A 13,090-nucleotide genomic window follows, 5' to 3' on the forward strand; every position below is an offset into this window, starting at 1 on the left:
CTACAGCACTATTCCCTGGAGCAAACAATTGTTTGCCCTAAATCCTTGTCCCACCAGGCGCCATTGGTCTTATGATGGCAGCTGCAAAGTGGACAAGCTCAGTATGTGCAGATCTTTAGTACATATGCCTGTATAACCTGCCGTCCAGTGATTGGCTGATGGAAATTACACTCATAATTGCATAAATGTATAACCAGCATTATCAGTTTGTCTGAAATGGGGCGGAAGGATCCCGGTTATGTCAAGCATTCCTAAACAGATATTAAAGGAACACCAATAAATATTATAAAAAAAATAAAAAAAAAAAGCACAGAGGACATACTGCACATGCACAGCAATTATCGCAATCTGTCAATCAATGCATTTATACAAAAAGCATTCAATCCAAGGCTTCATACACAAATAAAAAAAAATAATGCACTGGATGCACATATATAGTTGGCACCAACAAAATTTGCATTTGATTATTGAAACTGTAGTCCAAAGCTCCTAGAGGCTGTCTGACCCACAAGGTGCATGGGATTTGCAAAACTTAAATAGTGCAGTTTCTCAGAAATGGCACTAGTTACAAACAGCAAGAAGTTTGGTCCTTAAGTGGTTAAACCATGCAATGATGCCAAGACATTCAAAGCAACATAACCATTACAGGGAACTGTAGTGCTTATTTTGTAATTAGTGAATTCTTAAATATTTTGGTAAAATTTAGAATGTGGAGTACAGTTTTAATACAAGGTTAGATTTTGGGCTGATTATGGTTTCTTTTCATCATACGGCATTACCTACAATTTACAGAACCAGTGTGGGCACCACAACAACTTAATAAAACAAAAGTTGTTATGGTGCCAATTAGTTCCTGGCACTGGCTCACCTTAAAGGGCTAAACTGTTCTTGAACCCCAAAGTCTGTGTTCCAAAGCCGAATCTCCCAGCCTCTCTGTCCTTCTGTTTTCTCAAAATTAGGAAACCAAAAGTCTCTTGCAGAATTGAGCTGTGCCGCCACTGATTTTCTGAGAGCAGTCAGCTGACACTTTCAGGCAGTCACTTGTCATTCAGTAGAACTGTCTTGAAAAGGAACGTACCTTTTTCAAGACATTTTATGAATGGGGATTCACTGGTTGGCTGAGAGCGCCAGCTGACCACTTGCAGGCAATCAGCTGCGTTGCTGATCAAATCTGAAAGTGCCTTCTGGTTTCCTGATTTTGAGAAAACAGAAGGACAGAGAGGCTAGAAGATTCAGCGCTGGAATTTAGCCATTTGGGGGGTTAAAACGTTTAACAATGGTTTCAACCCTTAAAAGGTGAGCCAGCACCAGGGAGCTCCTGGCACCATAACAACTTAATTTCTATGAAGATGTAATGGTGACGGCAACGTTCCTTCAAGTTTTAAAAAACAAAAGCCTTAAAAAAAGGATAATTTATACTATGAAGAAAAAAAATTGCTTATAACTCCACAGCATTCAATTAAAGAATCAAGTCAAGGCCGTACTGATGACTTTAAACGACCGAAATATTGTGGAGTACCACATTTCCTTGAGTAGTCTCTCGTATTAAATTAAAAAGTGAACTATTACAACATAGAATATTTAATTATCCCACATATTTAACAAAATGTATTTGTGAGGTCTAAAATATAATAAATTAAAACATAGAAATTCATAACGCTGTATTTAGCGTTCTCCATGGCGGTTATATCTCCTGCCCCGTTCTGTCGTAGAACATACAACGTGAAGAATCAGAAAGAATGTTTCCAACTGATCATCTCCCAAAATAATGTGTGCCCTGGCCGTGCCAGGACAGAACTGGACTGTGATGTCAGTTTTCTACATGTACTATACATTTAAAAAGGAAAATTTGGCTATGGAATAAGGTTTGATTAAAGCAATTTATAGGGGATTTTATGTATTTGTGCAATTCCCAGACAAGTGATCACTGTCCTTTTAAATTATTTCCCCCAACTTAGTTCTGTCAAGACATGAACCGCCCTCACCTCAATTGAAACCACCCCCCACCCCAGTTAAAAAGGAAAATAATCGAGAACTCACGTCGCTTTCAACCTCAATGTCATCGTTATCGCTCATGCTTTCATATACCAACAGGAAGGATGGGATCTGATAATTACAGGACGGACCCAACGCGCCGGCAATCCGGAGTGAATCCGAATTCACAGGAAGGCGGCGAGGACAAAACAATCCGAAATGAATATAAGGAGGAGGAAGAGGTAGACCCTCTCTGTGTCCAGAAAAACAGATAAACGGAAACCACACGTGACTTTGCACAGCTAGGGCTCATCAGACACTGCTGTTCTCCTCTGACCCAGGAAGCGAGGGTGCTGCCGGGAAACCAAGTCCGCGACGCGCTTCATTCCAGCGTCGGTGAGAGAAAAGGAGCGAAAGAAAAAACTACAGCTCACGAAAGCCTTAGCGGTTGCGAGTAGAATAGAACGCAGGCGCAGGATACGCGGGTGTTGCCGGGACTTGTAGTGCGTGGGAGGTCATATCCCGGAAGGATTGTGGAGACACGTGGATACTGGGGAGAAGTGTATACATGGGGTTGTGCTGGGGGCTATTACCGCTTAGAGGCAGTGCCAGGGATTGCTCTGGTGGAATGGTGGCGATACTTGCTCTTAAATCAAATAATTGATGCTATATTTATGTAAAATGGAATTTGAAATTAAATTTACATTGCAAAATGGAAAGTGAATATTGCTGGTATGTGTTTGTTTCTGTCGCCAAGCTGCACCGATTAACCTAGCTGTGTAGGCCATCAGAAATCAACAATAATGTAGTTGTTGTATTTCTGTCCGTAGTAAAACAGGTCATGCTTGATAAATTAATTAAAATTATTTGCTATATAGAATTGTTACATGCCCACCAGGAAATTCTAGAAAACGAGAAAAAAAAAATAATAAATTAAATTTATGTTACATTAAATTTGGCTCTAGGACATAAAGTAGAACTGTGAATAGTTTAAGCCAAAACGTCTCTATACATTGGATTATTTAATAAAACCGGTTTGGGTTGTTTTTGTCAGTGCAAATAACATCGTTTTGGTCGCCTAAATTAAATTTGCCTCAGTTTTGGACAAAATAATAGCACCCATAAAATAAGACTTAAGCTGGATCCAAGTGGTAGGTGTAACATATAGTTATATTAAGGTAAATGCTTTTGTTTTTCTGTGTTTAAAAAAAAATGGAATAACATTGGTACCCTGGTGCTGAAAATGATCATCTATTTGGAGATGTTAAATGTTTTTAATCAATTTCCAAATAAAACTTTCATCACTGTTTTATTCATAAAATAATTTAACCAGAGCTATACATATTTTCAAAGGGGTGTTAGGTTCAATGTGCAAGTTTTTTACACCTGTTTTAAGCTGGCCTTTTATTATTTTTATTTTATTTAAACAAAATCTCCTTTAAATCCCACTTTGTCTTGCATGATTGTGAGTGTCCCAAAAACAATAACAAGGGAGGACCGGTCTAGTACACCAGGAGGACAGTGAGCTGTCAATCTAATATTCTCTCTCCAAGCTCCTCCCATGTGTAATGGCAGATGGGGACCCTAGCATGTAAAACTAAAACCCAAGTAGCAACAGAATTAGTCCTTATTACGGATTCTTAAAGTGGACAGGCTTAACGGTTAAGATATAGAGTACAAGTTCAGGGGCAACATTAGATTGAGCATAAGATTTTGTCTATACGTTTTGCTGAAGATTTTGTTTTATTGCAGATTGATAATTCCCTAGCCTATTTGGGGCTCACTTTATGTGTCAAAGTCTTAATCATATGGTAATGGGGCACCTAGCCATATTTTTGGTCAGCACTGGACTGTTCCATATGGTTCTTGCCTTATAACCTACCAGAGAAAATGTACATTTATACACAAATCGCTGATTGCTTTGTGGACCCTGGATGGCTGCTTGTACTCTCAGCACTCATTTTACAATACAGTCTCCTGTGTAGAGCACCCAGGGGCATCATTATTGGTAAATGCGTCAAAATTACTTACCTGTCCTTTTGATACGTGAGCATGTCCAATGCTGCTAACTCCCATAATGCTCCCTTAAATAAGGAGTACAAACCACACCAATTTGGCCATGTTGAATCTAGCATCTAAATTAATCCTGCAGTCTAACAGTAATTTTTATTAGCTTATTAAAACAGGTATTGTTATACTTGGAGCATGGCAGCCTTTAATTGGACGATACAATAAAAGTGTAATATTTACTAATCTGAAACCCTTTTATACATGAGAGAACACCCAAGGCTACACAGAAAAAGGCAACCTTATGCGATGAGAATTACAGAGAAATGTGCAGATTGGATAGCTCCCCTTTAAAAAGAGAAAGGGGGAACGCTCCTAATCAACCTGGTATTTGGGAAAGAACACTAATTTATTGGACAAGTACCTTAGATATGTCCAAAATATGAGGAGAGGTATCGTTAAGGACAAAGCATACAAATATTGGGAAACACTAGATAGACTTGTATCCTAACATAAACAGTGAAACACTGTAACTTTATTGAACAAACTGTAGAGAGGATACAATGTATCAGTGTCCCATAAATGCTTGAATCTTAAAAAATCTCCTCAGTGGATAGGTCTCAATACCCCAATATCAATCAAGGCAAATTATGCTCAAGTATAAATTGTATGGTGGTAGAGTGGTCCGCAGAGGAGAAAAAAGAAAATGGAGCGTTCCCCCTTTCTCTTTTTAAAGGGGAGCTATCCAATCTGCACATTTCTCTGTAATTCTTATATAAATATTAGGGTCCAAGCCCAATCTAGGTGGAACTGGTACCACCACCCTGACCCCCCTTTTTTCCCAAGTCTCTAATCCAACAGTTTGTGGATCAGGGACGACGGGATTAAAAACCTAGCTCTCTCACTTAAGTACACAAGGGTTCAAGACCCACATTTTGGTCAGAAGAGAGGCCTCTTTTTCAAATTAAAAACTAATGGCAGGTTTCCTAGCAAACAAACCTAACGCTACTAATTGGTGCCAAGACGCCGAGCTAATTTTCTCAGAATCTGATTTTCAACCTGAGGATTTAAACTATTCATTGACAGCAGGCTTTAACTCCCTCACACATCTATATAAGCAACAAATCAGGACAAGTTGGGAAATAGCCTCCTTGGAGAACTATTTAAAAAAAAGTTTAATACCAAGGGGACTAAGAATTCCAACAACCCCCAGTTCACATATAGATGAAGAGGAATTTATAAAGGAGTGGGAGGAAGCGGCAAGTCAATGTTCCGCACGATTTATGCAAATCATTTGTAAATTTGAGAATAAGAAATTAACAGAACTTGAAAAAAAGATCGAAGTTGAAGTAGAAAAAATACAACAACTCAAAACAGATCCAGCGTTTGGTCCCAGTGAAAGCAAACTGCAAACTAACTTAGACAAATACCAGTCCATAATAAAACAAAGAAAACACCAAAAGTTCCTAAGAGACCATAGGGATTTCAAAACGGGTAACGTGTATAAAAGGTTTAACAACAATAAAAAACGAAGGGTTGACAGTGACCAGATTTCAACCTCGGAATATGAGTCCAGCGAATCCGAGACAGATCTGACAGCAACCCCCTCCACCTCCAGTGATAGTAACAGGGGGATTCTCAAAAAAGGGGTCACTTTTTTAGACCACACGCAGGGGGAAAATCGCCCCTTCCTGAGACCGAGACCCAAAAGACAGTACAACAGAAGGAATCGGTACTAAAGGACAGACAAATCGTCAATCTATCCAGTTATATTCCAACCCAATCAGAACTGGATCTATTGGCGAAAGGCCTGTCCTATATCCCTACATCGCGCTTTGATAAATTTACTTGGGTCAAAGATATCCATCTTTTTGCCCGTAAACTGATCTTGCATAAGAATTACCTCTTAAATGAAGAGAAAAAAGCAAAGAATTTAGGTCTGGAACTAAGGGACTATCGCCTAACTATGATTTTAGCCGAATTGCTAGAAGAGAACGATATGACTGAACTAGCCAAATATCCCCAAACAACTCTGAGGAATAAAAGCCGTTTCTGCCCCAGATTGGGAGACTCAAAATATGTCGAAACCTTTGTAGAACTCGTCTGCGAGGAAATTGACAAGATCTCACCATGTGAAACCAGTCATAAACCAAATTCCAATCTAACGGCAATAGAGTACAAAGCCCTGAAGGACTTACAGGAGAACCAGGCAATAACAATCAAACCCTCTGACAAGGGAGGCAATATTGTCATAATGGATACTCCAAATTATGTCGAGATGAACAAACGGATTCTCGAAGACCAGACCACCTACAAAACCTTAAAACAAGATCCCACTCAACTATTTCTAGAAAAACTAAAAAATATTTTAGTACAAGGTCTAGATGATAATATCATTTCGAAAGATGAATTTAACTACATGGTCATTGGTAGTCCTCGCATTTCTACTTTTTACAGTTTGCCCAAAATTCACAAACTGTACAAAGTTTTAACAGGCAGACCCATTGTCTCAGGAAACGATAATATGACCCAAAATGTCAGTGTTTATTTGGACTATGTTCTGAAACCCCTGGTAACCAAACTCCCTTCATACTTAAGGGATACTAAGCAGACGCTATCAGTCCTAACTCAGGTTCAACTACCGGCTAACTCTCTGATCTGCAGTTTGGACGTTGAGTCCTTGTATAGCTCAATTCCACATCCTCTAGGCATAAAACATACAGAACATTTCCTGAGAAAGAGAGGGGCACATTTGGACAAACATACAGAACTTGTACTGAATCTTCTCAAATTTGTGTTAACACACAATTTTTTCCTATTTGATGGGGTGTTCTACCACCAGGTGCAGGGGACGGCTATGGGGACATCTTGCGCGCCCTCATATGCCAACCTGCACCTGGGCTGGTGGGAGGAACAAATAGTCTTCTCATCTCCCCCTAAGAATCCCCTGACCCAGTACATCTACCTTTGGAAAAGATACATCGATGACATTATAATCATCTGGACTGGGTCAGGGGATCAATTCCTCCTCTTCGTGCAAGACCTAAACATCAATGATTTAAACCTTCGATTCACTGCAGAAATTGGCACTCCCTCATTAAGCTTTTTAGATCTTGTTGTATCTCCAGGTCAACAAGGCAGAATCAAAACCAATCTGTTTAGGAAGAGTACAGCAACCAATAGCTTGCTAAATTGGAAAAGTTACCATCCGACTCAACAGAAAAATGGGATTCCAATTGGCCAATACCTGCGCCTAAGACGCAATTGCTCTGATATAGATGATTTTAAGATAAAAGCAAAAGAATTGCGTCAGATGTTTAGGTCCAAGGGATACCCCAATAAGTGCCTGAAGAGGGCATATCACAGGGCTCTCTTAACAGAACAAGAGAGCCTCCTCAGAGAAAAAACAACCTCCTCGACTACTAAGGAATCTGAACAGAAACAACTTAGATGCATTGCCACTTTCGATGCTGGCTGGGAGCAGGTCAAGACAATTATGAACCGTTTCTGGCCCCTCTTAAAACAAGACGCACAGTTGAAAGACGCCCTTCCTGCATATGCCTCCCTAACAGCCAGAAGAGGTAGGAACCTAAAAGACATGCTAGTGCACAGTCATTTCCAACCTAAGAAACCACCAACACATTGGCTGTCAAATAAAATCAAGGGCACCTACAGATGTGGAAGGTGTAAAGCCTGTAGCTATATAAGTACGAGCTCAAAACACTTTAGCGACAGCACCCATACTGAAGATTTCAACTCTCTATCTTTTTTCAACTGCAATTCAAAAGGGGTGGTTTACCTGATTACATGTCAATGCCAACTCATGTATGTTGGTAAAACTTTTAGACCCCTTAAGAAAAGGATACTGGAACACATTAATTCAGTTAAAACAGCCAGGAACATTGAAACCCCTGTCTCCAGACATGTCAAGATAGCCCATAATGGGGACCCTAATGTCCTCAGATTTATGGGCATTGAATTAATCAAACCAGACCAAAGAAAAGGCAATTGGGACCAACGTCTGAGAAGACGTGAATGTTACTGGATATACCGCCTAAAAACATTGTCCCCCAGGGGACTTAATGAAGGTTTTTCATACTCTCCTTTTATTTGAAAAATAAGGTCTCTAAAACACCAACTTCTAGAACATTGATTAATAGCGACGGGTATACCTTAGCAAGTCTACTTATTTTGCAACCATCTTTTTCCTTAACGTATAGGTTATTTAATTTTTTAATCACAAATAGCACATTTAGTTGAACATTCTTATTGTCCTTACTCCCCTCCCCCCCTCCCCCTCCTTTTCTCTCCCCCCCCCCTTTTACCCCTCAGTCTGTTTCATTCTAATACGGAAGATCAAATAGTAATGAAAGTATACACTCACTGTATTGATCTGAATATATTTCATCAAATGATAATAAATCACAGAAGATACTTCCCTTTAATGATTGAGACATAAAAAGTATCAGTGGGTCTACATCTTTAAATGATAATAGACAATTCAGAAGACATTCTTCTCTAATCAAAAATTGATGTATAAGAATTGGTGGGTACATATCTTTACTAAATATATCTTTACAAATACATACCACTACAAAATAAGAGATATTAAATGATATTCCTCTCTAATTAGAATTGACACAACAGAATGGGGGATTTTACACCTTCAATTAAAGACTTTACTTTGTACATAACAAAAAGCGATCGAGAAGTACATTAAGAATTATGGGCAGATCTCCAAATGTATTCATTTAACATTGACAGTAAGAGAGATCTCTAATGCTCCCCTGTCCAAAAAAGGGAAGCTCAAATATAATGTCACAACTTCTTTATAGATCGCCGTTATTCTGGGGATAGAGGGAGGTAAACTAGCTGCCAATCACTCTGACGCGGTGGCTTAGACCCCGCCCACTGTAATCCCACGTGGTCGCACAGCGACACGTCATTAATGACGATACTCATCTTCCTATTTGCCAGCTCAGATTTAAATACGGGGGGGATTGGGCGGCAATTTTCAGCCCCTGACGAAGGAGTCTTGCACTCTGAAACGCGCGTCGGGTCTTTCGCACTGGATCTCCCTCACTCACTGAGCACATCACGATGCACGAGGGAATCCTCTATTGACACTTATTTCATTTTTTATTTTGTCCTATTTTCGTTAACAGAATGTTTGTTCATCTCTCAATAGAAGCTGGACTATGTGGCAAACCTAGCCACTTCTGAACTATATTCATTGCAGGTTGTCCGTAGGCTGAATGTATAACGTGTCCCGTTGACTGTATGTGTATTGTACTGTGACCGTTCGCATGCTGGCAGCCGTATGCCGCCAGCATACAAAGCATTCGTACGACGAAACACGGCTATCCTGGCCGTTCGCCGTACGAATGTGGACTCCCCAGGTAGACCACACATTCACAGGTCGTGTGGCACCAATTAACCGATTGCAACATTGTTGCAATCGGTAATTAAGGGCTCTCCTAGGTGGCCGTCGATCCACTACCGACCATGCGGCGGTCGGCCATCTTGGATCCTTTGTCTCTGCAGCGGTGTTCGGTCGTCGAGAGCCTGGAACTGAAAACGGCTACTCAGTGATCCGAACACCGCTGGACTTCCAGAGCGTTCGGGAGTACCGCGTTCGGTACATTATGTGTCCCGTACTTATTCGGTACTTTTAAACTCATCTTGATGTTTAAATGTATTATGTGCGGCATTCGGTCAATTCAGCTGGGATCGGAGCGGTATTCTCACAAAGTGTGCGCCCCGACCCCAGCTATCTACCGAACGTTCGGTTATTCTAAAGTACCGAATATTACGGGAATTATGTATTTTAATGTCAATTGTCGGTTTTGCTGCACGAGGGGATAATCCACTTAATCGTCCATTTTAGTGGGAGTATCCTTCTCGTGCAGCGATGCCTGTTGGGAAAGTCACAATGCATGTTGGGAGAAATCCCCTGGAATATCTGTATGGAAACCCCTTGCATGGGGAACTGCATAAATACGCTGCTTGTGAATAAACCGAGTTAGTTGACTCCCAAACTTTGTTTCGTCCGGTTATTGGGAGGATTGGGGATATTGCCTTGCTTTCTACTCTGACTGTGGATTTCCTGAAGATACCAACGGATATCGTGGACTAATACACTGCATTCCGTTACAATTGGTGGCAAGCGACGGGATCCGAACCTTACAGCCGAAAAGCAGCGTTCGTGTAAACTGGAACTACCGAACAAGGAAAGCAAGGGCAATTCGTATGGAGATTGATTATACCATACTGAAACGACAGACTTTAAAAGAACTATTGGAAGCCAGGGGTAAGATAGCCAGCAACAAATCTAAGGCTGTGCTGATCGCAGAACTGATGGAGGGAGACCAAGCCCGCAGCGCTACACCCCCACCAGCCATGGAAGAGACCCCATTCCAAAAAGAGCTACGAACCAGGTTGGCGTTCCTACCACAACCATTACCGCTGGAAATAATGACCGTGATGATATCGGATGTACAGGATTATCTGATGGCAACCAGCGCACCAGCAACACCGCCTAGGGCAGAGTCTGTTACTGCCTCCACCTACGGACAGGTAAAGCCCAAAGTCCCACATCCCGCATTTAAAGCGTTTTGTGAAGAAAAGGACGAAATTGATGGATATTTGCAGGATTTTGAGCGGCTGTGCGATTTGCACGATTTGGAACCCGCCACATGGGTGCCGCTGCTGGCAGGCAAATTATCGGGTAGGGCAGCTGAAGCCTACCGTGCTGTACCCCGAGAGGACAGCAAAGATTACCCTAAGGTAAAGAGGGCGATCTTAGAGAGGTATGCTATTACCCCAGAGGCGTACCGGCGGAAATTCCGGGGCTTGCGCAAGCCTGAGAAAGATTCACATGCAGAATGGGCGCACAAACAGACCAAGCAGGGCTAGAGGGGGAGCGGTTCATCTGGGAGAAAGAGTTGCTATACCGTGTCACGGCAAAAGATGTGGGGGGGTCTGTCACCTTAACTAATAAACAGCTAGTGGTACCCCAGAAATATAGACAGGAGCTGCTGAGAATTGCGCATGACATTCCCTTGTCAGGACACCTAGGGATGACCCGTACCCGATACCGTTTGACCCATGCCTTCTTCTGGCCCAGGATCTCTCAGGATGTGCGCCAGTATTGCACCTCCTGCGACGTCTGCCAGCGTGTAGGTAAACGAGGGGATCGCCACAAGGCCAGGCTATGTCCCCTACCCATCATTGCAGAACCCTTCAGCCGAGTAGCGGTGGATATCGTAGGGCCCTTGCCAAAACCCAGTCCCTCTGGCAAAAGATATATCCTAACTATAGTGGACTACGCCACCAGGTACCCCGAAGCTGTAGCTCTCTCTAATATCCACGCTGAGACCGTAGCGGAAGCCTTAATGAAGGTATTTTCCCGAGTAGGGTTTCCCCAAGAGATCATCTCAGACCGAGGTACCCAATTTACGGCCGAAGTTACCCAACATCTGTGGAAGGTGTGTGGCATCAAGCCAATAGTTAATTCCGCCTACCACCCCCAGTCCAATGGGCTATGTGAGCGGTTCAACGGGACGCTGAAGCAGATGCTTCGGACGTTCGGGGAGACCCACAAAGACTGGGAGAGGTTTCTGCCTCACCTACTCTTTGCTTATAGAGAGGTTCCCCAGGAGTCAACAGGATTCTCCCCGTTTGAGCTACTATTTGGGAGGAGGGTGCGGGGACCCTTGAATTTGATTAGGGAACACTGGGAGGGGGAGAGTCCTACTAACGAAACCCCTATCATATCATACGTCCTGGAGTTCAGGGACCGTCTGGAGGCGCTAACTCAGGCTGTACACACCAACCTCCAGGCGGCCCAGCAACGCCAGCGACGCTGGTACGATAGAGGAGCCAGGGACCGCAGCTTTCAGGTGGGACAGAAGGTCTTGATCTTAAAGCCCGTCCGCACCGATAAGCTGCAGGCCATCTGGCAAGGCCCATACCAGGTAGTGGAGCAGCGATGCGACACTACCTATGTGATCGGCCCCTGCTCAGGGGTAGGGAAGAGACGCATGCTCCACGTGAACATGCTCAAACCCTACCATGAGAGGATCGAGGATGTGACGGCAATCTGTGCCTCCTCCTTAGAGGATCAGGAGAACCTACCCTTACCTGACCTACTAGAACCCGAGGAACAGATAGAGCCTTCCCGGGGAGTCCAGCTGGGGGAGCGGCTAAGCCCCCAGGAGCGTGCCCAGGTACAGGCGCTGATTGTAGCCAAAGGGACTACCTTCTCCAATTTACCTGGGTACACTCCGTTAGCCACCCACCGAGTAGAGACCCCGGGACAGCTACCTATGCGCCAGGCTCCATATAGGGTTCCGGAATCAGTCCGTACCCATATGAAAGCCGAACTAGACGAAATGCTGCAGCTAGGGGTTATCGAACCCTCCGATAGCCCCTGGGCATCGCCGGTAGTCCTGGTACCTAAAAAGGATGGCACCACCCGATTCTGTGTCGACTACCGGAGGCTAAATGACAAAACGGTGTCTGATGCCTACCCGATGTCCCGGATAGACGAGCTGTTAGATAAGATGGCCCGGGGCCAGTACCTCACTACCATTGATTTGTGTAAGGGGTACTGGCAGATTCCTCTAGCCGATGACGCCATCCCCAAGTCGGCGTTTGTCACCCCGTTTGGCCTGTACCAATTCAAGGTCATGCCTTTCGGGATGAAAAACGCTCCGGCTACCTTTCAGCGGATGGTAGATCGGCTACTGGACGGTTTTCAGGAGTATGCCTGTGCTTATCTAGATGATATAGCCATCTTTAGCCAGACCTGGGAAGACCACCTACACCACATAGGGGCGATCCTAGATCGCATTGGGGAGGCTGGGTTAACACTAAAACCCAGCAAGTGCCACATAGGTATGGCCGAGGTACAGTATCTGGGCCACCGTGTAGGATGTGGGCAGCAGAGGCCTGAGCCAGCCAAGATTGACGCCGTAGCAAAGTGGCCTACCCCCAGGACTAAGACCCAGGTGCTGGCGTTCTTAGGGACGGCAGGCTATTACAGGAAGTTTGTCCCCGACTATAGCACCCTGGCCAAACCCCTAACGGACCTGACCAAAAAGAACCT

At 43.4% G+C, this 13,090-nt stretch overlaps 1 protein-coding gene across 1 annotated transcript in view; it reads right to left on the reverse strand.

Moving 5' to 3' along the window:
* The window catches only part of MAX (MYC associated factor X), an 82,511-nt gene extending 80,187 nt beyond the window's left edge, over nt 1–2,324 (reverse strand). The window contains exon 1 of the mRNA XM_063439424.1: nt 2,041–2,324. Coding sequence (XP_063295494.1) covers nt 2,041–2,076 — 36 coding nt within the window. The 5' untranslated portion in view covers nt 2,077–2,324. The remainder of the gene's footprint in view (nt 1–2,040) is intronic.
* Nucleotides 2,325–13,090: the final 10,766 nt, after the last annotated feature.

Source organism: Pelobates fuscus, chromosome 13 (assembly GCF_036172605.1).
Source record: "Pelobates fuscus isolate aPelFus1 chromosome 13, aPelFus1.pri, whole genome shotgun sequence".
Lineage (NCBI taxonomy): Eukaryota > Metazoa > Chordata > Amphibia > Anura > Pelobatidae > Pelobates > Pelobates fuscus.